The sequence below is a fragment of the Sus scrofa genome, chromosome 1, assembly GCF_000003025.6.
Source record: "Sus scrofa isolate TJ Tabasco breed Duroc chromosome 1, Sscrofa11.1, whole genome shotgun sequence".
Lineage (NCBI taxonomy): Eukaryota > Metazoa > Chordata > Mammalia > Artiodactyla > Suidae > Sus > Sus scrofa.
This window is the reverse complement of record NC_010443.5, coordinates 107,185,790-107,211,652: the sequence shown is the minus strand read 5'-3', so window position 1 is coordinate 107,211,652 and position 25,863 is coordinate 107,185,790. Positions and strand designations below refer to the sequence as shown.

At 55.1% G+C, this 25,863-nt stretch overlaps 1 protein-coding gene across 1 annotated transcript; it reads left to right on the top strand.

Annotated features, from left to right (window-relative positions):
• Positions 2,427–25,369, top strand: PLEKHO2 (pleckstrin homology domain containing O2). The gene is made up of 6 exons (XM_013992891.2): positions 2,427–2,827; positions 9,050–9,199; positions 13,725–13,841; positions 18,277–18,381; positions 19,858–19,956; positions 22,397–25,369. Exons 1-6 carry the CDS (start codon positions 2,816–2,818, stop codon positions 23,411–23,413), a joined length of 1,500 nt encoding a protein of 499 aa, XP_013848345.1. The 5' UTR covers positions 2,427–2,815; the 3' UTR covers positions 23,414–25,369.

The following is a 25,863-nucleotide window of genomic DNA, read 5'->3' as shown; positions in this document are numbered from 1 at the left end:
TAAAATAAGGATAAGAATTATATCTGTTTCATGTATGGGTATGTACTTCTGTGAGGATTAAATGAAATACATATGAAGAGTTTAGTAAAGTGAGCAGATAACAGAGGTGCCCTATGATCTTTCAAGTGAAGAGATAAATGTCAGGGTGAAGTACTAGAAAGCACCCCACTTAAGAGACACTTAATAAACTTTGTTGATTAAAAGGCATATATGGGAGTTCCCGTCATGGCTCAGTGGTTAATGAATCCATCTAGGAACCATGAGGTTTCGGGTTTGATCCCTGGCCTCGCTCAGTGGGTTAAGGATCTGTCGTTGCCGCGAGCTGTAATGTAGGTCGCAGCCGAGGCTTGGATCCTGTGTTGCCATGGTTCTGGCAATTAGACCCCTAGCTTGGGAACATCCATATGCCGTGGATGCGGCCCTAGAAAAGACAAAAAAAAGAAAAAAAAAAAAAGGCACATATGAGAAAGCAAAACAGACACAAATTCAATCCCTTCCACAGCCCAGAACTTCCAGTGACTTCTCACTGCCTTGAATTTAAAATGTAGTGTCCTCAGCACAGCTTTCCAGGTCTGCTCTACCCTGAGCCCTGTCTGCTTCTCTCCAGCCTGGCATCTCTTTCTCTCTCTCTCTCCACCCCCCTCCCCCCAACTATGGTTTCCTGCCTCCATGCCATTGCTCACACAGTCCCCTCTGTTTTGTCCCTCTGTTCTGTTTTTGATGCCCTTTCCATATTCATACCCACGCATTTAACACATGGTTTTTCTCTGTTTACATAGTGGGCAGGGACTCTGGGTTCTGCCGTTATCTTCCAGCTGTTAGTGTAAGACCTGACGAATAATCACGGAAAATAAAATCTTTGTGTTGAAAGAATGTGTGTGGTGTGGAGGTAGTAACCAGAAAGCTAGCATGGGCGGGGTGGGGAAACTGAGACCCAAGTGGTTACCAGTGGCTCACTCTCCAAAGTGACACAGCTGACCTCACCCCAACTCTATTATGAATTGCTTCTGTACAACATGCATTCCCTGGGGTCTCTGGTCTCCAGAAGGTGGAATCTGATTTTCCAGATATGGGATTTTCTGAGTCCTCAGGCAAGGATTAAAATGTCTGCACAGCTCTGCAGACTGAGGTAGTAAAACCATGTGGTGGCTGCAGGAGGTTGTTGCCATGTATAATAACTTTCTCAAGTTCCTCAAGCTGGATTTTCTTCATCCCTTTATTTCTTTCTTTATTTGGGCTGCACCTGCAGCATATGGAAGTTTCCAGGCTAGGGGACCAATCGGAGCTACAGCTGCCAGCCTACGCTGAAGCCACAGCAGCCCTGGATCCGAGCCGCACCTGCCACCTACACCCAGCTCATGGCAAAGCCAGATCCTTAACCCACTGAGCGAGGCCAGGGATTGAACCCACAACCTCATGGTTCCTGGTTGGATTTGTTTCTGCTGCGCCACGACAAGAACTCCTCTTCATTCCTTTAGATTAAAGGGATTCAGGCTCAGGTTTGAAGAAAAAGCAGGATCCCATCTTCTTTCTCCATGGCCCTGGAGCTCCAGACTGCCCTTTTCCATGCTGGCTAGAAGTGACTTGGGAACCTAAGGGCCCTCAGAAGGCAATGAAAGGGGAGCTGGGTCAACTAGCATAGCTGCTGCTATGACAGCCAGAGCCAAAGGAGGTCACCATTGATTCTGCATGCACTTAATTCTTTCTGCTGAGGCATGGGGCAGGGTTGACCCAAGGAGCTAAGGGGGAAGAGGTGGGACTGTGTGTGTGTGGGGAGGGACAGGACGGCGCTGAAGGCTGGGCTCTAGCCAGTCACTGTCTCTTTCTGGACCTCTGTTTCTGGTAAGTGTAAAATGAGGGCACAAGGTATAACTAACACCATTATCTGGTCCATATACTTCACCCCCCAGCAAGGCTGTCAAGACTGCAAGATTCACTGCTGGAGGGGGGTGGGGGTAGTGCCTTCAGATACAGGAGCCAGAGAGGAGGTCAGCTCTGAGCAAGACCCAAAGAGCGCAGAACACTGCCCTCAGGGACGGACCCCTGAGAGCCAGAGGAAGACCTACCCGAAAGGGGCCCCGGAGTTCAGACTCTGAGCCCTAGGTCTTCCCGTTATACTATTCTCCGGATTCTCTCCGGACGGAATTCGAGCTCCAGGCGCCGCCCTGACAAGAGGTTCCAGGGAGAAGAGGACCGGGTCGTGGCCACTGTCCCAGCGTCAGGGAGGAAAGGAGTCTCTTGATGCCCTTGTTTCTTGGGCTGCCCAGGGCAGCTCGGTCCAGTCCGGCAACCCCAGCCCAATTGGTCAGGAGACCTCAAAGGCGCAAGCCGCCAACACCTTCGGTGCTCCCGGGGTCCTGCCCCACCCTGGCCCCGCCCTCGGACCCCGCCCGCTTCCCTCGCCTCCGCCTAAGGCCGGAAGCCCCCTCCCCCTCCCCCTGCCGCTCTCCCGCACCCTTTATACTCTTCCAGTCCCTCTCCCTCTGCGGGTAGGGGGGGACTTCTCTCCGCCCGGTGCCCCCGCCTCTTCCTCTGGCTTCGGTTCCTCCATCCAGTCCCCCAAGTCCCTGCCCCGCCCCGCCCAGGCTCCTCCCTCATCCCGGCCCCGGCCCCGTTTCCCGCCCCAGACCCGGGCCTCCGGGCCCCGGAAGCCTCTCCCCGCCCTCGGCCCCGCCCCCCCGAAGTTTCTTGGGCCCCGGCAGCCCTCAGGACAGAACGCGCAGAGCCGCCGCCCGGCGGGCCGTGGATGAAGGTGGCGGATCCTGTGCAGCGCCGGGAGTGAGCGGCCGAGCGGCCGGACCTCAGCCGACTAGTCATGGAAGAGGAGGTGAGGGCCGGGCCAGGTGGAGGGGCCTGGCCTGGGATCTTTGAGACCCTCGCGGTGGTTGGGGTCCCTGTCTCAGGCCCTTGTTCCAGCCAGTCCCTCTCCCGTGGCTCTCCGGACACCACCACCCATCCCCACCCTCACTCCGCAGACGGAGCCTGGGCAGATGAAAAGAGGCAGGCGCTGGAGTAGCGATCCTAGACTTGTCCTCCTTCATTATCTCTGTCTTCTCTCACCATCTGTGGGCATGGTGGTGGTTGTTGCTCCCATTGGATTGACGGGGAGACTGAGGCTCTGGTCTGTTTGATGACTTGCTAAAAGTGGCCTGGGTTGCTGGGCTCGAACCCTGGTTACTGTTGACTCCTTGTGCCCTCCTCTGTTGGATCCTGAAGGGGCACACTGTGTGTGTGTGCTTGTGGTGGGTCTGTGGGTTCTAAAGTCCCTGTCTCAAGGAGCCTTGAGGCTGTGACTGTGTCTATTGGCCGGAAGACTGGAGAAGTTGTATATTTTTCTCCTCTGTTTAAGTCCCTGAGTCCCCTTTCCCCTCTGAGTCTAGCTTCTCTCCTGCTGGGGTGTCAGGCCCTTGTAGGGACTGATCCCTGCCCCTGCCTCCCCTGAATGCCTGGAAGGCTGACTCCCTGGAGCAGCTGGGCAGCTGGACCAGCAAGTGTCCCTTGAGCTTCCCTCTCAGGATCTTCTTGGCCTAGGGTGGGGTCAGGCACTCTGTGACCCCTGCCCTTTACTTGCAGAATCAGTTATTTCAGTAGCTCCCTTATCCACGCACTTTGCCAGCACTTCTTGTGTGACTGTGGAATGAATAAATTAGGGAGGGTCACAGGATTTTGCATCTGGTCCTCTTGCGGGAGGTGGGGGAGGGGTGACAGGGTGATGGGGTGACGGGGTGACGGGGTGACGGGTGTCTCAGCTTCTGCCCTTCCCAGGACAAGGGAAGGGGATATGTCTTTGCTTAGGTGGGTGGAGAGGAAAGATGAAGGCTTCACTCTTGGGCCAACCCTGCCTGGCCACCTGGGTACCAGGCTGCCTATGTCCCCAGCAGTGCTCATCTCTCTGCTTCCGGGGACCACTGCCCAGGAGCAGCGAGCCTATCTGTCCAAGTTCTCTCCAGGCCGAGCCCCACATTTCTGTGGGATGGTAGATAAGTCACTTCCCCTCTAAGCCTGCATTTCCTCTTCTATAAACTATAGGGCCTGACTGACCTCCTCCCCGTGTCCTGATTGTAGCCCCTTCTCTCAGAGAGGGTGGAAATAGGGGGCATGGTCCAGCCACTATGATTTGCCGTGGTTTCTTGCTGACAGAGGTGGGGTCCCCTGCCACTTCCCTCCTCTGTTGTGAGGCCTGGACCGTCTGGCTATGGCCCCTCCCCTTCTCCCAGAGGATGTGGGACAGGATTACTCCATCTCCTAATCTGCTCTGGCCCCCAATTAAGGGAAGTTCTCCTGTGGCGTCCTGGGCTGATAGTTTGTCTCGTGGTCAGCCCAGAGTCTGCACTCCTTCTGGTCCTGAGTCTCTAACATCGCCACTTACGGACTCCCAGATGCCAAAATCTCCCCACATAGCTGGGCAATCTGAGGTCTTGCCCATCATCTCCCTGCATGGCCTGACCTTCCTTGTTGGGCTCCCTATCCTCTCCCTCCCCTTTGGCATCCCTGACTCTTTTCTTCCCATTTCTTCTGTCCATCGCTTCCTCTTTTCTTCTCCAGGCCTCAGTGCCCATCCTCATTTCTCTAAAACACCTCTTAGACCTTAGTCACCTGCTCTACCCCATGACCCCAGACTGGCCTCATCACCTCACTCCCAAATAGCTACTTCCAGTCCTCCTCCTAGCTTTCTTTGAACTTCTTCCCCAGGCCCCCTTGTGTCAAGCCCCCCTCATGCTTAGTGACTTCCTCTGTGCAGTGGGTTGGGAGTCCCCATCAGGCTGGGGTTTGGTGAAGAAATGTGTGTCTGGGACTGAGCATCTGTCTATTTGTGTTCTCAGGGCCTCAGCTTCCCCACCTGCAAAATAAAGGGGGGTGGGCCATCCAGAAATGCAATGATATGTGTGCAGAAGCTTTGAAACCTGCAGCGGGCAGTGTGAGGTATCGTTGCACCGGACTGAGGTTGAAAATCCCGGACTCAGGCTTTCCTGTCTCCACCCTGGGGCTCTGCCCCCTTCCTCTCAGTCCTGCCTTTCCCTGGCTTGGCCTCCAGTGGCACCAGGCTCCTCCTTTGCCCTTACCCATGTAGAGAGAAACAGGGCAATGTACTGTTACAGCCCTGGTTTTGTGACCTTGAGCTAACCTCTGGGCCTTTCTGGCCTGTGCTTTCTCACCCTGGAGTGAAGGGTTGAGAGTGTAGAGCCTTTGATACCCTTTGTGCCTTCCTTTCCTTCTCCTCTAGGCCAAGATATGTGTCTCTTTCTCTCCTCCCGAAACCCTTCCTTCTGCAAGGCCTTCCCAAACTAACCCCAAGCACTTACCTATCAGTGAGCTAAGACCGAGGTATCTGTCTGTTCAGGTGCCAGAACCATCCCAGTGGGCTGGGATCCTCTCAAGCAGGGGATGCCCACCCAACCCCCAGACTGGGGACCTCCCTTCTGTAGGGTCTGTATTGCCCCCATCAGACTGGAAGTTCCCCAGGGCAGAACCTGTGTCTCCTCTGTCTGATTACCCCATCACAGGGCTCTGACATGGTGGGTTCTTGGCAGAGTTTGGTCAGAGCATCATGGGGTTTAGTCAAAGGGCAAAGGCTGTCATCCTAAGCTCCGTGCCAGTTGAGGTACCAACAAGTTCTCCTCCACTGGTCTCTGTCTGTCTCTCTGTCATGGCCTGTTTTGTGGCTTTCCACATGCTCTTTCTGTGCACAGGGTTGGGGTGACTTGACATCTTCATCCTTTTTTTTTTTTAATGCATGTCCCAGAGATCCTGTCATCTCAGGCAAAGCAGAGCCAAGCTGGTGTCCAGGGGTGCCTCAGGAGCTGCTGACAGGGAGCAGGGAGGGCCTGAGTGAGGATGGGTGGGAGAGGAGAGGGCGAAACAGGAAGAACAGTGGTCAGCTGGTCAATAAGAGGAGAGGAGGCCGAGAAACTGGGCTGAGCAGGACAAAACCTCTCCTGTGAGCCCTGCCAAGAGGAGGGGCTGCTTATTAAAACTTACTGGGGCATAGCTGGCCCCCTGGTGGGAAAGTGTCTGAGGGGCAGGGAGAGGGGCTGGGTAGAGGGTGGTAGGCAAGCAGGACTCTGACCTCCAGCCAGGCCTGATTTCTCTTGGCCTTTGCTGTGGCTGATTGCTTTCAAGGAGACCCTCACCTGGGCTTTGGTTCATGCCATCTCCGTCCTGTCAGTTGTCCCTCCCCCCATCCCATGGTGCCTTCTCTCCTCAGTCTCATCCCGGAACCCCCATCCCCTAAGGCTCTGGACTGGCTTCTCTAGCTAATCCAGTCCCGATACGCACTGAGCACTGCTCTGCTCCACCTGGAGAGGACGGTGGTCAGGGCACAGCCTTGCAACCTAGGAGCTTCCTTCCAACGGGCAGGGAGTTTCCCCCATCTCTGGCTGTGGGTGCGGCAAGCAAGGGAACGTCACAGTGGAGGGTGTTCAGAGAGGGGTGTGGATCCCCTGGGGTCGTGGTTGGACCTCTGAAAACAGGAGGCAAGCGTGGAGCTCAGCAGTGGGAGATCAGGGCAGCACACTCCACAGTCTTGTTTAACGGAAACCTAGAGCCTGCAGGCCTAGGTGGCCAGCTGCTGTAGTTGCTAAGGGAGGGGTGTGACTTGTCAGACGTCGGGGTGGAGTTTCCCGTTTCCCACTCCTTCCCTTCCAGCTCTGGGCCTGGACCCGCTTGCAGGTGTTTTGGAGGGGATGAGGCCCCTGTGGGTCACACAGCTCATGGGGCTGAACACAGGGTCTCTGGTGATGCTAGGAGGGAATATGGGGTGAAGGTAGGATGCTAGAGCCTCCCCTTCTTGTCAGAGGGCCCTTAGGTCCCCTTTTCCCCTGGTCAGGGTGGCTCCTAACTGGCCTGTAGGCAAGCCTCCCACTTCCTCATTCATCCATCTGGGAAGACCATTTGGAACCATCCCACTTCCCCATTTCTCTTGCCATCCACAAGTTAGGGACAGACCCTGAGGGGGCGCCTCTCATTCCTGGAGCTTCTGGGGCATTGCGGCCCAGCACCTAAGCCCAGAAAGGCCTGTCCTGAATTCTGAGCCAGGCCTTGGGAGAGGATCCCTGAGAGCCAGAGGGGATGGCAGTGACAACGATGGTAATAATAGTGACTGCCACCATTTACTAGGTTTACGGTATCCTAGGGACTGCTTTATACGCCATATCTTTTTATTCAGCAGCAAATATTTATTGAGCACCTACTGTGTGCTAGACACAGTCTAGGCCCTGGGGATACAGCAGTAAACAAAAGAAAAATCCTTTGCCCTCGTGGAGTTATAATCCTTGCAACTTCTGTTAATATTGTCATTTCACAGGTGAAGAAACTGAGGCTTAGTGAGATCTAGTGCATGACCTGGCCTCCAAAGCTCAGACTCCTGACCGACCACCAGAGGGTGCAGAGGGGGCGGAGGCCATGGTGGGAACCAGACTGGGAATTCCCTGCCATAATGGAGAGCAGGGAGGCTGACCCCTGCCCAGCACCTGACAGCTTACCACACCCCTGTCTGGGCTTGTCCTTCCAAAGGCTGCTGTGGCCACAGGGTATCCCTGGGGAGAGGTATGCTCCTTTTAACTGGAGCCCCTTTTTGAGCTTTATGTAAATTATAAACTCGTCAAAATTAGTCAGTGCTAGTTTCCTTCTAGCATCCTCTAGATTCTGACATGCTCTTAACCCCCTCTCCTCTACCTTCCCCTTCAAACTCATCACTGTGGGTACCAGTCACTGAAGCAAAGTGGTTAACAAACTGGGTGTATTTTTATTTTCATTTCACAGATACTCTTTTTTCTTTTTTTTTTTTTTAGGGCTGCACCCACAGCATATGGAGGTTCCCAGGCTGGGGGTTCAGTTGGAACTGTATCTGTTGCCCTCTGCCATAGCCTCAGCAATGCGGGATCCGAGCCACGTCTTTGACCAACACCACAGCTCACGGCAATGCCAGATCCTCAACCCACTGAGGGATCAAACCTGCATCCTCATGGATCCTAGTTGGGTTTGTTAACCACTGAGCCACGATGCGAACTCCCACAGATATTCTTGAGCACCCTTTATTTGTAAAGGAACAGTGTTGGGTTCCGGGGACTACAGGTGAATTTGACCCTATCTGGTAGGTATATACCTGGCACCCAGCTACCCAAGCAGGTAATCAAGAGGCACAAGGTGTCAGTGACTAGCCTGGAGGCCCTAGGGTGGCTGCCATGTCCTAGAGAAGGGCTTGAGTTTATCTCCGGTACCTGCCTGGGGTCAAAGGCAGCGTCCTTGGAGCCCTTACCAGTGGGGGTGGCTGCCCTAACATCCTGGCCTGGGGCAGCAAGGAGAGCAGTGGAGGCTCCTGCTTTGGGGCTGCAGAGTGGGCTCTAGAAGGGTAGGGGGAAAGAGGGAGATTACCACTCTGCCTGCCTGCCTCCTCCCACCTTCTGATCCCACTTGGATGTCCTTTACCCTGGGAGGATTTCTTGGGCCACTTTGGTCTGAACCAGGTCCCCCCCATCCTTTCTCCCTCCTCTTCACTCCCCCTTCACTGTTTCCTTCGTAGCATTTCACACTTGTTAACATGTTCATGTCTGGTGTTTATTTGTTCAGCTCCTCCTTCCCCGCGTCGCCAGCACTCTGAGGGTAGAGATACGTTATTTTTATTCCTCTCTGCCTCTCCAGCACCTGTGACATTGCAGGTGCTCAGTACAACATGTATTGATGTGCTTGAATGAACAGACCAGAGGCAGAATGGTGGAGGGAGGCAGAGACCCAACTGGAATGCTGGCTCTGTCCCTCCAGCGGTGTGACTCTGGCATGTCATCTCCCTTCTTGAAGCTTCAGTCTGCTGGATAATGACACTTCTGCCTGGGAGGGTGGTTGCATGGGTTAAATGAGACGATGTGTAAAAGGTAATACCAGTGGCTCGGTGTAAGGTGGCTGCTGTTATTACTATTATTCCTGATGTTGGATTAAGAATATCTGCCTCAGGGGTTGTGGGGAAGCTCCCACAGGGTGATATCAATAGGTCTCTAGCAGAGAGACACATCCCTCGGGTGGCCTCATGGCGTGTCCCAATACTGTGTTACAGGGTGTGAAGGAGGCGAGCGAGAAGCCTCGGGGAGCGCAAACAGCGGATAAGGCTGGCTGGATCAAAAAGAGCAGCGGGGGCTTCCTGGGGCTCTGGAAAGACCGCTATCTGCTCCTCTGCCAGGCCCAGCTGCTGGTCTACGAGAATGAGGTAAGGCCCTGACTGGTCCTGAATTTGGGGGTGCCGGGGAAGGGAGCAGAGTGGGGGCAGCCCAGGCCAGCAGAGGATCACAGAACCAGAACTGGAAGACCTGTTCCAATTTTGACCTGCTGTGCCATCTTGGGTGATTGCTTGGTCTTCTCTGGCTCTGTGCAGTATGGGGACGATACTCTAGATGTGAGTCTAGGGCTCCTGGATGAGGGCCTCTTTGAAGTGTATGTGCAGCAGGATCTGTGTCTCCTCAGCTGTCTACCTACACTGCAACTCCCCATCCCAGGGCCTAGGTTCCACCTATGTGAAGGTTCCAGAAAACTGAAGCCTGCTCCACTCAGTAATGATAGTAGAAGTAATACTTACTGTTCATGGGTGTTTGGAAGTCTTACATCATACTTCTCAGATGATGCTCACGATGGTCCCATAAGCGCAGTCATCATGTCACATTCTAACAGAGAAGGACTCTGACGCTCAGGGTGGCCAAATCCTGTTCAACATCTCCAGGAATGAAGCAATGAGATCTTGCTGTGTAGCACTGGAAACTATCTAGTCACTTATGATGGAGCATGATGATGTGAGAAAAAAGAATCTATACATGTACATGTAACTGGGTCACCATGCCGTACAGTAGAAAATTGACAGAACACTGTAAACTAGCTGTAATGAAAAAAATAAAAATCATTATATAAAATGAACAAACGAACAAACAAAAACATCTCCGGGAATGAAGAACCAAAGCTGGGGCTCTCTCCACCCAGCTATGCCAGAAGAAAACTCCAAAACTTATTTGTGGTGGGAATCCTCTAAAATATGTAGGCTCTCCTCTGCCTTCATCAGCATAAGCTGCTGGCCTAAATAGCCGTCTTTCCTCGGTGGCTCAGAGTCACTGATTAGCAGACTGTTCCATATCGCCAGACTGCCCTTTTCAGCTTTGCTCTCTCCTTTAACATCAGGCTGCCAGTGGCCACTTCCATCGTCCTTGTGCCTCTCACAGTCCTCACATCTTCCCACTTCGGTCTTGTGCCCTAGTCATTTCAGCAGGCTTCGAACTTGGACAACCCAGGATGTGGAAGTTGTATGTCAATTATCAGTAGTCCTAGGTAAAGACCCGAGGTGGAAAGACGGCCCTTACTTGGAGATGCTGTTTGTGTTCTAGGGTCGAGGCCGTGTGAGGGCCGGTCCACTGTAAATGGGCCATTGCTGTCTGCCTTTGACAGATGGAGTACTTGGGGAAGCACTGGCCATTGGGGCGGTGGGGGGGAAGGCAGAGAAAGGGAGATCTTGCCTGTTCCCTATCAGCCTCGCCCAGCATGCCTCAGGCTGGATTAGCAAATTCATAATTGTCCCAGACCAAGAAAGGTTGGGCAACCAGGTGTGGGTGTTTAAAGAAACTGCCTTTTTAGTTTCCACCATGGCTCAGCAGTAACAAACCTGACTAGCATCCATGAGGATGCAGGTTCAATCCCCAGCCCCACTCATGAGCTGTCGTGTAGGTTGCAGTTGCGGCTCAGATCTGGCATTGCTGTGGCTGTGGGGTAGGCTGGCGGCTGCTGGGTCAATTAGATCCTTAGCCTGGGAGCCTCCATATGACGTGGGTGTGGCCTTAAAAAGCAAAAAAAAAAAAAAAAAAAGAGAGGTTCTGCCTTTGAAAAGCACCTCACCTCTACTGCTGCCTGAATCACCAGGCTTGTGGAATTGAGGTGTCAGAGAAGCAGCTGAAGGAGGCCAAGGAGGGGGTGAATGGTGCAGACAGCCCCCCAGATGTTCTCTACTGCTGCTGTCACCAAATTAGGATGTGCTGTGGCGGCAGCAGGGGGGCTATTTTTATAAATAAAGGGGGTTGTCGCAGTTTCCTCCAGTCCTAGCTGCCGTAGGAGTTGAGTGACAGGCGCCCCCAGCTGTCAGCCTGTCAGTGCCAGACTTGTCGTGGGCCACCTTTCTACATCTGGCCACGTTTGGGAAGCAGGGAGGATTTCACATCCCCTAAACATGAAAAGTCTAAATCACGCTTTAAAAAAAAAAAAAAGAAATCACTATTAAAAACCTCAAGGCGGTTACAAGAACTTAGCACTCGGGGGCGGGGGAACTTGGCGCAAGAGAAGGAATTGAGAAATGCTTATTAGTTCAATTCCTCTTTCTGATGTAAGGAACTAGGCGAGTACTAGTGACTCTTGGCTGTTCCTTTGCTGTCCCTGAGGCTGACACTCCAAAAATGCTGCCCCCACCCAGTGCCTGCTGGTTTATCCGATTTGTCTGAGCTGCTGAAGGGCCAGATGATTCAGCGTTTCAGGTTGAGAGGAGACCCAGGTCAGGCAGCCATGGGGAGCTGGGTGGTAGAGGTGGACTGTCTGTTTCCAGATGGAGGAAGTTACGTTCCTGCCGGCAGCTGCCCAGTTGGGCGAGGCCAGCACGCATGGGGTGGGTGAGCCACTCTTTCCGGGAAAGGGTGTCTCGCTCCGAGTCAGGCATTCAGTTCAGCAAACTTTCCCTATGTCCCTGCCTTTCGAAGGCTGCCCTTTGTAAGACACAGTAGGGGGAACAGACAGGAGAGCAGATGTACTTGCAAAGGGTAGAGAAAGACGGATTGGCGGGGAGTTAGAGCCTTTCTGCCCCATGACACGGTGTCCCTAGCACCTGGTAGGATCCCTGCAGTGGTGCCCTTTGATGGGGAAGCTCAGGATAGGGAGAGCACCGAGGCTCAGGCTCATGCTTGGGTTCATGCAGGTGGTTAGGGCCTAGAGACTCGGGGTTGGAAAGAGTTGCATAGAGGCAAAAATAGGAAAAGACACCTGATTAAATCTGGATGGGAAAGATCAGGCCACAGTGACCACCTGTTCCCCTTCCCCTGAAGGGCTGAAGAGAGAGTAGGTCAGTGGTTACCCACTTAGCTATAAACATCTGCTTTGAAAAATACTCAGGTCTGGGCTCTACCCCCAGGGGTCCTGATGTGATTGGTCTGGGACAGTGCCTGGGCATTGGGGTTTTTAAAGCCCAGTGTAGAACAGAGGTTCACAAACTGATGCATAAGTGACAGTCACCTGAAGGACTTGTTAAAATTGAGATTGCCAGGCCCGTTCCCTCAAGAATATGATTCGGTAGGGATGGGGTTTGAGAATTTGCATTTCTGCTAAGTTCTCAGGTAATGCTGATGCTGCTGGCCCAGGTACCACACCTAGAGGACCACTGTGCAAAGCAGCCTACTGCTAGGGCACTGTCTAACCTCTGGCTCTGACTGGCAGGAGTGTGTTATGCTAGAAAAAGCTCTGGCCTGGGAGTCAAAGGATGTGGGTTTGAGTCTGGCCTCGCCCCTTGTATTTGGGTCTGTTTACTTCACCTCTTTCTCTATAAATGATTCAAATACCAGGGTTCTAGGATTTGGGAGTGTTTGAGAGGTTCAGGAGAATCAGGGATGCAAAAGTGCTTGCTAAGTGTCAGGGTTTCCTAGTATATTTGGATTACCATGGATGGAAATAGGGGCAGTTCCTCTGCAAATTAATCCAGTCACTGCCTCCCAGATTGTCCACCCAAAACTGAGCCTTGAGGCAGTCCCTGGCTGGATGCTCCAGCTGGCTCTGCGCGATGTCCAACAGCAGGAGTTTGCTCAACTCGTTGGCCAGTCTCCTGCATCTACTTCCCTGCAGTCTCCAGGGTGAGAGTGTGCCACACCCAGGAAGCTGTTCCAGATGGGTGTCCCCTGGAAGAGGAATCAACTGACCACCATGGAGAAAGGAGCGTGTCCCAGGCAGCTTGCTGGCGAGGCACCTGGTGGGTAGAGCCCACGAGGAGAGAATACTCAAGGGCTAGGGCTGGCGGGCAGGAAGGCAGCCCAGCCAGCATCCAGAGGTGGCCGAGAGGAGGCTGGCCACTGTCCTGGCCACCAGTCCTACTAGTGATGCAGCCTCAGGATGGCAGGCTTGGGCAGGGCTCTTGAAGGAGCCCTTGCCCTCTTCACCGTGCAGGCCACAGGGAGTGGCCTCTCATTCAAGCCAAGGGTCAGCGAAAGAAGATGCCAAGTAGGGAAGTCAACTCAGGATCACTGTGGTGAAGGCACATGTAGCCCCAAGTGAGCCTTATTCACACTTCCCTCTGTGGCTCTGCCTGGAAAGCCTTTTTCTCCCCTCATTTTGTGACAACTTGCTGTTTTTCCCAGGCCACTTCTTCCACAGATCTCCGCCTGGCCTCTGTGTCTGCATGGACCCCCAGGGACACTTTCCTAAGCCTCTCCAGCTTCCCCTGTTTTCTCCTTTAACCTTAGGCATGTTTGAGTCAGCCCTGCTACCCACCTTTGGGCTGTGAGCCCCATTTCTCGTATGGTTGGTGTGGCTTAAAGGCATCCCTCCAACCAGTATGGACTGAGTGCCATCTACTTGCCAGGGTCTGAATGCCTCATCTTGGTGGTTGCTTGGCAGCCTGAGGTCCCCCACTGGCCAAGTGGTGCCCTCTCTGAGTGGGATCAGGGTCTGATGTTTGAGGGTCTGGGTGCATCTAACTCTCACCGTGTCCCCTCTGCCTCCCTCTCTAGGACGAGCAGAAGTGTGTGGAGACAGTGGAGCTGGGCAGCTATGAAAAGTGCCAGGACCTTCGTGCCCTTCTCAAGAGGAAACACCGCTTTATCCTGCTGCGGTCCCCAGGGAACAAGGTATGGCCAGGCCCCCTCCTGGCTGACTTCTGTCCAGGATAGGATCTGCTGGAGAAGGTCACCCATGGAAGGCTCTCTGAGACAGTCTGGGCCCCTGGATGCAGCCTGCTCATTCTCTGTTGAATGTGGCTGAGACTTAGACCTGGGGGCCATCGTGGTTTGGATCTTTGGCTTGTTTTTGTCTTGGAGTCCCCTCAGCCCCTGGTTGATAGGAGGTGTATTTAGGGCTCTGCTGAGAGCTTTGCTCCCTTCCAGGCCCTGGGGCCTCCTTCCCAGGCTGTAGCTGGAAAGTAGCCTTTGAGCAGTGGGGCCCTTGGCCTTCTCCCCAGGGCTGAGGCAAGAAAGCTGGGATGAGGCCCTCACCCTACCAGGCCCCTAACACTCTGACGTCGTCAGGCGGCCACACCCTCCCCTCATCCCAGGCCTCCCCAGGGGGGACCACTCTTCCTCCCCTCCATCCTGGACTCAGTGCTTGCACCCTCAGCCCCCCAGCTGTCCTCCCCTCGCACTGTCCTTTCTTGGCTGAGCTGGAGGAAGTCTCTTGCCTGAGACATTCTTTCCCTGGGACATGCTGTGTGTGCAGATGAAGTCCGCTTTTTGCACCTCGCATCTCTGCCAGGGAGTCCGGGTGGATGTTGACACATGGCGGAGCTTCGCAGATGTCAGGAGGGAGTTCAGATTGGAGGCTGGCTTGTCCAGTGCCTCTCGCCAGCTCTCGCCCATCTGCAGCTGGGCCACGCCTGGCCCCAACCTCTGCACATCATGTGGAGCCTCACAGAGCAGGGCTGAGTCACAGAGGCTGGGGGTTGGGGAGCCAGCATAGTCTGGGCTTGCCCGAGGCCATTCTGTTTCTTCCCCAGCTTTAGGGGCCAGGAACTCAGTCCTCTGTGGGCCCTGGAGGACATCATGAAGCTGTACCCACTAACCCTCTGTTAGTGCGTGAGGGCAAGGAAGCGACTTGGAGCTGGGGCTGGGGCTGGGGCTGGGGTGTTCTCAGGGTAGGGGCAGGTTTCATTTGACATCTGCTGCTTAGGGCTCTGTGAGGAATGGGAGAGCCACATTTTGGTCTTTCAGGCCCTGGAGGCCCCAACTTGTCCTGGAGACCCATTTCTGCTCTGAGTGGCACAGCGTTTGAGTGTGTGTTTAGAGGCATATAGAGTGTGCTGTGCGTGAAGGTCTGCGTGTGTGCACTGCTTTATGTGCAGGTGAGTGTGTTCGCTGGCTGAGGGGCCGTCTGGGTCTCTGTGTGTCTCTTAGTGAGCTTATGTGGGTGTGGGGCAGAGGAGGCCTTGCTTCTCTGTCCTCTGCCAATGCTGATCTGTGGGCCTCTTTTCCCTATTCTGAGAATCAGCTGGTGGTGGGCTAGCAGGTCGGGCCTGCTCAGGGTGGGACATCACCTTCCAAGAGTCCTGTTTGTGCAGCTGCATTCCCAGCTGCTTTTGCCAACACCCTCCCTTTCATCCCCGAGTCATGCCAAGAGTTCAGGTTGGCTCTGGGTGACTCTAGGAACAAGGCGATCCTTTGGGGAGATGGGCCTATGGAGTGATTGGTGGGGGCTGCAGGGCAGTGGGAGCACAGCACACCCTGATTCCAGCTCAAGGCCCCCAACCCCTGGTGCCCCGGGAACTCATCCAGAGGTCAGATGGTGAACAGCCCAGAGCACTGCCTTCCCCTCTCCCCTGCATCCTCTCTCTCAACCGCCTTTCCTATCGCCTTGGGTAGTCTGTCCTCATTGAGGCCGCAGGCTGACCGGAGGGTCACATGACCCCGCTGTCTGGTCCTGAGGCCGCCTTTTTTTCCCTTCTAATCAAATAAACAAAGACTCCAGTGTCTTGCATGCCCCTCTCCCTCCTGCCTCCCCATCCCCACGCCCCTGCCATGAGGTCACAGGCAGATGATGCCAGGAAGCAGGGTGGCCTCTGCTGGGCCTTGCGGCCCTGCTGGTTTTGGCCAGCTTGGCCCTTTCCTCTTTCCTGCCTCCTCTCTCCCCCTCCCATTTCTTTCCTCTCTGCCATTTTGTCCTCCCCCCTTTCCCAGCCATTCGGGCCTTCTTTGTGGCCAGTCCTGTTAGCTTCTAAACTCCTACTGGGGCCTGTACCCTTGGGGCTTCTTGGAGGGGTTGGGCAGGGACCTGCACAGCCTGTGGCTCTTCAAAACATAGGGGTGGGGCAAGAGGAGCAACTCCTTGGTCTTCTGTCCCTATGCTAACCACCTATGTGGGATGTGGCTCATTCAGCCTGGATTACAGGGTTCCTTTAGGTGGGTCTGGCCATATTTATTTATTTATTTTTTAGGCCTGCACCCACAGCATATGGAGGTTCCCAGGCTAGGGTTGAATTGGGGCTGCAGCCTCTGGCTTATGCCACAGACACAGCAATGCCAGATCCTTAACCCACTGACTGAGGCCAGGCATCGAACCTATGTCCTCATGGATACTAGTCAGATTCATTTCTCATGAGCCATGACGAGAGCTCTAGGACTGGCCCTATTTAACCTCAAATTCCCTCTCCTAGGGGAGCCTATAGGCTGACACCCTCCCCTCAAGCCTGCCTTGCTGGCCTGGCCTGTGGGGAAGGGCCACAGTTTGGGTTTGGTCCGGTGGTTCTGTTCTTGTCCCTTTGAGGCCCCAAATGGTAAAAAGACCCATGCAGGCCTCATTGCACGTTGGTGGGACTAGAATTTCATGATCTTGCCTCCCAGGCCAGTGCCCTTTCTCTGCCCCTCCCTTGCCGCCTCTGTTGCCAGGTTTAAATGTATGTCACTCAGGCTCTCTGGGATGCTAAGTTCTGCACCAGGCAGGAGCCCCATCAACTCAGGACCTGCAAGCGGCTGTGAGGATGGGCTGCCCTGGGCCGCCTTACTTGCAGCCCTTATCACAGGGTTGGGTGGGCTCTTGCAGAGCCCAGATGCAGCGCTGTCCCTTCCTGAGCCCCCAGCAGCCCTCATGGCTGGGCTGAGGCAGTTGCCAAGGGGCCCTGGGATTTCCAACTTAGCTGCTGATCTGCTGCCAGGATCAAATTTACCCTGGTCATGCAAATGAGTATTTGGCTGTGCCTGGTGTGGGCAGGTGGGTGGGACCCAGGGCCCCGTATGAGGAGAAGGCAGCGGCGGCCAGGAGGAAGTTATATAATGAGGATGCTGAGGGGGCCAGGCAGGCTGTGTGTTATGTAACTGGAAGAGAGGCAGGAGTGAAGGCGCAACCTGACACACGGGTGGGGATGGGCAGCTGGCCACCCGCCGGACAAAGAACTAGGGCATCTTGAGGTCAGGGATTGGGCAGCGGCTCCAAAATGAGAACCTTAGGCCAGTTCATTCATTGATTAGCTATTCATTCAGTAACTCTTTACTAAAGACCCCCTATATGCCAGGCCCTGGCTTTAGTTTTGTTTAATTCCCTTAGCCTTGCTTTGTGGTAAGCGGTGTCATCCCTTTTTCCAGATGAGAAAACTAGGACTCTTGTCCAGAAGGAGAGAAATGGTGGTAATTCCTATGACTGAGCACCCTTTCTGTGCCCACTTCCACATTCAACACTTTGAGTACATCACTGATCCTCACAGCTCCCTGAGCGCAGGGCGGGTCGGCAGTGAGTGCTGCTCTGTCAGCTCGAGGCCCTACTGCTGTGTCCACCATGCAGGGCGGCTCCTCTCTTTGTTTGGCCTCACTCCTTCCAACATTTCTGGTCTGACCTCGGGGCCTGGAAGGCAGAGGCCTCTCTGAGCTGCCTTTTTATTCTAATGTAGGAGCTGGGAGCGCCTGCCTGAGGTGGGATGGGACCCAAAGGATGGATGGGATGGGGCATGAATTCGAGTCATGGGATTACTTCAGGCCACCTTGGCCTAGTCCCATCCCATCTGATGAGCCTCTGCTTCCTCACTTATATGATGAGGGGGCTGGAATTGACCCCTAGTGCCCTTTCTCTAAGTCTATAATTCCAGGCCAGAAAGGAGACCTTGGGACTTTTTCACTCGGCTAGAACTGGGTGTGGGGACCGCTGGGCAGCTGCAGACGGCCCTGGTTCCAGCGGGCCTTCACCCGTGGATACCCATCACCTGTCACCCCTGCTGTACACAGTCTGGTGTGGGCGTAGACGGGGACTACTCCAACTTTATAGGGAAAACTGAGGTTCAAAGGTCAGGCACCTGGTCGGGGGGAGTCACGTGGAGTGAGACCAGATCTAGGCCCTTTCCACAGGGCCAAGCTGATTCAAATCCAAATCTCTGGCAGCTGTATGCATGGTGAGGGCCCCTTCTCTGCTGGATCTGTCCCTTCCCTTGCTCTGAAGCCACAGTGTCAGACCTGGTGTGGGGGTCCTTTTGGTTTGCTCCTGACCGGATGTTCGAGGGCAGACTTCAGTCTGGGGTGAGAAGCTTCCTTAAGCCCCCAAATGTGAACCCTTTTAAATATCTTCTGTCCACCCTACCCATGTCCTCTGTAGGTCAGCGACATCAAGTTCCAGGCACCCAGTGGGGAGGAGAAGGAATCCTGGATCAAAGCCCTCAATGAAGGGATCAACCGAGGCAAGAACAAGGCTTTTGATGAGGTGCGACGGTCCTGTGGATGCTCTGGGCCCCTTCCCCCATGTGTGATCTCATCCCAGACAGCCCTCTGATTATGTCACTGCTACAGACACTGGGGCATCTGCTTTGGTTACCTCATCTAATCCTCACAGCGCCCCTCAAAGTAGATGCTTCTGTTCCCATATTACGGATGAGGAAACTGAGGTGTGAGGAAAGTGGGTAACCTATTTTAAGTTAAAACTTGGGCAAGTCACGGGGTAACATTTAACGGGTTGAAGCCATGCATACTGTCCATCCCAGCTCCAGCCAGACACAGCAGGTGGGCTCAGGCCAGAGCGGTCTAGGGAGGAGCTGAGAGCCTGACAGCTCACTTTTCATTGGAGCTGTGAAGTCCGAGCCTGGCTGACTCTAGCCCTGGGCCTCCTTATCTGTCTGCAGTGGCCACCCAGCTCCCTCTGCTAAGGTGGTGACAGCAACAGGGCCATGACCGGACTTTGGGCAGGCAGGGTGTCCCACGGGGCCAGATCTCCTAGGGAAGGTTTGTCTTTGACATCACAGATTTGTAGCTGTTTGAGCTAAAATGAACCTGGGGGCCACTTAAAGTGACCCGTCGGATCACAAAAGACTGAGACCTAAGGGGAGCAAACTCTCTCAAGCAAGTTCCCTCTTAAACCCAAGTCCCCTGACTTGTAGCCAAGGCTCCTAGGTCATGTCTTTTGTGACTGTGTCATGCTGAGTCCTTCACTGGCTGGGGAAGTTGTCCTCATTTCATACAAGAGGGGTGGTGGACTGTCCTGTGTGTGTTGGAGGCCACAGGAGCATGGGCTGGGCCTTGGCTCCTCCACTGCAATGACCCCTAGGTGGGCCTGAGCCCTGAGCCTCACTGAGGGGCAGAAGAATCTTAGCCCACCCCTGTCATAGGATCAGGCTGCTCCAGGATGTGGATGTTTCCCATGTCACTCGTACTGTGACTTCCAGGCTACTCCCCACCCCCAATCCTTACCCTCAGATGGCAGATGCCGCCCTCCAGACGCCTCCACCCAGAGGGGTAGAGGGCCCGCGCTCGCTACCCGCCCCCTGCCCCGCCCCGGCTATCCCCAGGGGTCCTGGGGAGTGACTGAGGCCAGGACAGTCCTTTTCTGGAAGCCAGGTACTAGGTGATCATGGACTGTCTTCTCCCTGCTCCCCACCTAAGCACAAAAGCAGCTACAGGGCTGCTTCTGTGTTGTAGTAGACTGAGGGGTGAGGGCTGATTGCCCACATTTGGGCAGGAAGACTGGGACAAAGAGGGCAGTGCAGAGGAGGGAGGGCTCAGACTGCAGAGAGATGACAAAGGCCATGTAGAGACAGGGAGATGCCTCAAAGAGGGAGACGGCATGGGGCACTTGGCACAGGGAGGATGCAGGTGCAGATCCTACCCCTGAGTCAGGCTAGTACCTGGGCACTTCCTCCTCTTCTGTAGGCCTGGTGGGGACTGACGTGTTCCCTCTCCTTCCCAGGTGAAGGTGGACAAGAGCTGTGCCCTGGAGCACGTGACACGGGACCGCGTGCGTGGGGGCCAGCGGCGCCGGCCCCCTACAAGAGTCCACCTGAAGGAGGTAAGGCCTTGCCCCAGCTTGGCCACAGGTTGGGGGCCAGCCATCTGGGACTGCAGCTCCTTAGGGTGCAGCTTGAGGCCACCTTTGTCCTGAGGACTCTTGGCATTGAGCTTCCTGAGGGCTGTGCAAGGTGTCAGCGTGGAGGTGCGTGTGCAAGGTGTCAGCGTGGAGGTGCGTATGCTCAGGGAGCAGGTGTGCCTTCTCGCCTTGCTGAGGCCACCCACTGGCCTTGGCCTGAGCTGCTGCCTGAGGGGAGCTGAGCCTGGGGTTGGTCCCCGCCTCTCAGAGCTGAGCTTCCAGCTGGAGAAGAGACTGTCCTCTGACTGCTCCAGGCAGCGCTGTGTCTAGTTTCTGTACAGAGGGTGACTCTGGGAGGCTGAGCAGGAGGGGCCACAGGGGACCCACAGGCACTTGAGCCTTGAAGAATGGGGTTTCAGTGAGTGGACCTGGAGTGAGGGGGGTCCCGGATGGAGGGAGCAGCGTGAGCCTGAGGCACAGGGCAGGGGAGTTCAAGGGGTGCCTGGTCGGGGGAGGAAATGGTGGAGGTCTTGAAAGCAGGAGCCAGGGGCAGGATAGAAGAGAAGGCGTGTTCCAGAGGATGAGTCAAGTTGGCGGAGGAAAGGGCAGGGGGCCAGGAAATAGAGGGAGAGGTGGGACCTCCAGGCACCAGGAAGGGGTGAAAAGGGAGAGGTCAGTGGGAGAGACACTGGGAAGCAAGGGCCACCTGAGCTTGCAATTGAATCCAGGGGTCAAGGAGGTGAACTGGACAAAGAGGGAGGGCTGTCAGGAGTGCCCCCAAGGCTGAAGACCAGGTGAACAGAGGCCCTGGGCACAGGGTATTTAGGAGACACTATGGGCAAGGAGCAGGGGGAAGGGAGGAGCCCTTCTTCAGACCAGTGTTACTGATGAGGGTAGATGGTCCGGGCAGGTTTTGGAGGCCAGGAAAGAATCTCAGCTAATGCTACCTTTGGGGAGGGGGAGCCCCGAAGAGGAAGCACATCCAGAGAGAAGGGTGCAGGACTGGGGGTCATCAGCCAGGTTGGCAGTCGCAAGTCACCAGGCAGGACCCAGGAAAGAGGCAGATGGTGACGTTTACAGCACATTTTCTCAGGAGGCAGCTTAGGGCTGTCATGGAGTGCAGAGCAGGGATTCTGGAGGGAAGAAGACCATAATGGGGAGGATAGAGACAGAAAGGGGCCAAGGTCGTTGGGTGGTTTTCTTTTTTTCTTTATTTGGCCACGCCCACAGCATATGGATGTTCCTGTGGGCCAGGGATCGAACCCATGCCAGAGCAATGACTGACCCAAGCTGCTGCAGTGACAGTGCCAGATCCTGCACCACAAGAAAACTTGCCTTTTTTTTTTTTTTTTTTTGAGATGAGGCAGTCTGTTCCTTTCTGTCAGCTGAGGGGGAAAAGCCTGCAAAGGGAGCAACCAAAGTAGCCGGAGAGGAAAGGAATGTCTGAGGGAGGAGGCCTAGGAGGTGTTGGGGAGGGCCAGCCCTGGAGGGGGGACCCTCTGAGAAGAATTCCGGGAGGGACTTGTGTCCAGCGACTGAATGCATGTGTAGGTCGGGTCACTCATGTGTGTGTGTGTGTGTGTGTGTGTGTGTGTGTGTGTGTGTGTGTGTAAAAGGGAGTGAGGGACCTCAAGGGACCTTGGGAGCAGCCTCCTGCCCAGTCCTGCTCCAGTTTCTCTGAGGCTAGGCTTCCTGGGAGCTGTCCCCATGATGGTGGGCCTGCTGGGTGATCGTGTGGGCCCCTGGGGCCAGGTGGGGACAGCTGCCTGCTGGGCGCAGCTGTTCTCTGGCAGTCAGCTATGGTCTGGGGCCATGTGTGACAGCCTGAGGAGAGTGGGCACTGGCTGCTGAGCAGCTGGCAGGCAAGGCTGGAGAGCTCTGGCTGACTGGGGCTGGCAGACGGGACAGAGGTCTCCAGGGCGAGTAATTTCTGGGTGATACAGGAGACCCAAATTTGAGTTCTGACCTTGTTGCCTACTGGCTGTGGGGACTGTGGGTGGGTGGTTGCAGAGAAGGGACCCTTCCAAGGCCATATAGCCAGGTAGGGGTTCCAAACAGGCCTGGAACCATGTCCCTTGACACCCAGACCTGGACAGTTGCCCCTCAGAAAAGAGTGGACTGTTATACAGGCTGAAGGAAGCCAGGCTGGGTCACCAAGAGGACACCCTGGCTCTGCCTTCCCGGTCGGTGATTCCAAAACCAGGAATTCTACGGGAGTGAGAGAGAGGAGAGGATTCATCAGAGAATTACTTTGGCTTCTAACTGGTGGCCTTGGAAGCCAGGGCAGAGGACATGGAGAGTAGGGGACCAGGGGCTTTGGCAGCCAGGGTGGGAGGGCTTGAGTGACTTTGTAGGGGGCATACTGTTCCAATAACTGATCATCCACGTTGACTCCCATATCCTGCCCCCCTCCACCCCCCAGGTAGCCAATGCAGCATCTGACGGGCTTTCGCGCCTGGACCTCGATGTTCCCGACAGCGGGCCGCCAGTGTTTGCCCCCAGCAACGATGTCACTGCAGTCCAGCCCCGGGAGACGTTCCAGCCCCCCATGCCTCCTACCAAGCCTTCTCCAATGCCAGAGACAACCAGTCTTGGTGATAGAGTGGAGACCCCTGTTGGGGAGAGAGCCCCAACCCCTGTCCCAGCAAGCTCCGAGGCCCACCCTGAAAGCCGAGAGGACTCAGAGACCCTAACCGGGGAGGACAGTGGCTCTGAGCAGCCCCCCAACAGGGTTCTGCCTGACAAACTGAAGGTGAGCTGGGAGAACCCCAGCCCTGAGGAGCCCCCTAATCCTGAGAGTGTAGGACTGGTCCAGGTACCCGGTTCTGAGACATCCAAGGCTGTGCCCAAGGAGGGTGGGAAGCCCCCCGCCCCCCCACCCAAGATCTTATCAGAGAAACTGAGAGCCTCCATGAGTGGCATGGAGGCTTCGGGGCCAGCCCAGAGTCCTGGGGCCTCTGACACCTTGGCCCCAGGCCCAGCACAGGTCTCAGTGAATGGTGTGGATGACAGTCCTGAGCCCGTCAAGCCATCCCAGGCCACAGACACCCCAGGAACTCCCCCAAAGGATTCATCAACATCCATAGCACTGCCTCCCGGGGACCCACGACCTCAGTTCCATCCCCGCTGCTCCTCCCTGGGGGACCTGCTTGGGGAAGGTCCCCGACGTCCTCGGCAGCCTGGGGAGCGACTGTATCGGGCCCAGCTGGAGGTGAAGGTGGCCTCGGAACAGACGGAGAAACTGTTGAACAAGGTGCTGGGCAATGAGCCAGCCCCGGTGAACGCCGAGACATTGCTCAGCCAAGCTGTGGAGCAGCTGAGGCAGGCCACCCAGGTCCTGCAGGAGATCAGAGATCTGGGAGAGCTGAGCCAGGAAGCACCTGGGCTCCAGGAGAAGCGGAAGGAGCTGGTGACCCTCTATAGGAGAAGTGCACCCTAGGTTCTGCCAGGCCAGGGCATGGCCCTTCCTGGCCAGCTCAGTCCGTTAGAGCCCAGCCCTGCCGAGAAATGTGCTTCCGTTCAGGCTGTAGAAGGGTCACCAGGCAGGTTGGGGTTTGGCCAGGACCTGCGGAGACTCCTGGGATCCTTCCTGCCAACCTGGCTAGTGGTGCCAGGTGCCACCCAGGTGCTGTCTGGCCTGGCCTTGTGCTCTGGGCTTGGGCTGGGAGCACACACTCAGGTCCTCTGCTTGCGTGGTTGTTCCGAACAGCCCCAGGGCCTTGGCACGGCACTTGGGGTTTCTGGGGGTGGCATCATCTCTGCTTCCCACCCTCAATAGTTTACATTCCTGACTTCTGAATAGAGCACAGCTGAGCCCCCCCCTGCAGCCTCCACGTCCAGATGTTCCCAGGCAGAGAGCCTCATGGCAGAGGCAGCTTCAAGCCATAACCCACCCTCCCCACCCACCTATTCAGAGTAGCCACTGAGGCCTGAGTCTGTAGTCTAGGTTCCTCCAGCTGAGTGAGACCTAGAACCTAGCTAGGACCTCTGAAGACAGGTGGGGAACATCTGCCTGAGAAAGCCATTAGCTGTGTGGCCCCTCCCCAAGCCTATTTCCTATTCTGCAGGCCTTTGCCTCTGGTGAGCCATGACCGGAGGACTCCAGGGTGGAGGAGGAGCTCAAAGGGTGTCCTAGTCTAGTCTCTGCCCCTGGACCTGCTTGTGTCCAGCCTTGCACGTTCCTGTACAAGGTTAGCCCAGTGGCGACATCAGAAAATCCTGCCTGTAATTCACATGTCAACCTTCAGAAGAGAAGCTGCCCCAGCTTCTTTGCCTCCTGGATGGGATTTACATCTGGGTCTCTGTGGTTCCTTCTAGCCCCACATAGGTCCAGTATCCCAGTCATTTCTTCGAATGCCCTTGGGAGTGTGTCGGGGTCTGAAACTGCTTCCTTCTCCCCTTTTTCCCTACCCCTCCGGCTCAGGTTCCCCAGGGACTACTCCTCCTGCCTTGAGGAAGGAGTGTTTTCTCCTTCCTGGCCCATGCCTGCACCCTGGGCCTCTCCCTAGCCCCTCCTCCCATCATCTCTGGCTCCAGGAGCACATTGGGTCTCAATCCCGCTGCAGCAGCTGAACTGAGCTCAGAGACTATAGGTGCAGAGGCCCAGAGGGCCACTGCCACCGTCCCTGGGGCCTGTGGGAGTAGGAACAGCTTCTGACAGGTCTGCTCAGGGGGTTTCTGCAAATGCACTTTCGTTTACTGAGGGGGAGGGTCATGGCTGCATGCTCTGGCCTTCCTGCCCACTGCCCTACCCTCAGCCACCAGTCGTGCCCAATGAGGCCTGTTGGTGCAGGTCACTGCCTTCTTTATTCTGTTTCTAGTTGGTTCTTGAGGGTAGTGGGTTGGGATCAGGAGAGGTAGGAGTCCCCTTTGTACCAGGCAGGGGTCGGGGGAAGCAGCAGTATCATGGCTTGTGATACCCCACTGGCCTCCCCAAACCACATCCCTTGAACAGACTAAGCTTCTTTGCCACAGTATGCCTGTCTCTCCGTCTGTTTCCAGTAGGAGAGCAAGAATGTCACCACGTGCCCACAGTCACATGGCCCCCCCCTGCAATCTTCCTTGGGGAAATAGCCTTCCCTCACCAGCAGCTTGGCTGGGGCTTTAGCCAAGTCATCTGTCCAGGGACTAGAGGCTCAATTACCTCCCCTTATAAGTGACTAGACTGAGCAAGTTTCTCTAGGATCATCTCGGTGGCCTAATGCCATTTGTTCCTATGGGGATCCCATACCTTGGCAGACTGCACCCAAGGAGGGGAAGCCAGGTTCCAGGGGAGGGGAGGAAGTTCTGGAATAGTAGGGGCTACTTGGCTGTCTCCTTGAGGAGTATGGCATTCCATGTTTTCTGCTTATAAGCGCCTTTCTTGAGGTTTGGCAATAAATCCCTTCTTACAGAACTCTGCTGCAAGCCTGTTTGTTGGTATGGGGACCAGCTCCATGGCTTCACTGAAGCAGAGGGTAGGTGGTGGTTGATCAGGGCATCACCAGTCCTTTAAACTGCCTCCCCTCCCACAGTGCTCTGTGTTCGCTAAACTCAGCCAGGCCCTCCAGTCTCACCCTCCCCATGTTCGTGTTTCTATAGCCTGGGGGCTAAATGTTCTAGGTGACAGTGCTTTTCAGTTTTTAAAAACTTTATTTGGAAATAATTTCAAACATAGAGAAAAGTTTCAAGAATAAGTATAGTCCAAAGAAGACCCATGTACTCTGCTCAGATTGACCCTTTGGCTTATCTTTTGAGCACCTTCTCTCTGTAATATATACATAAGGTTGTTTTTTCCTTTTTTTTTTTTTTCATGTCTTTGGAGAGTTAGTTATCATGGCCCCTTCCCCCTAAATACTTCAGTGTGTATTTCCTAAAAATAAGCATATTCTCTCATTAATCATAGTACAG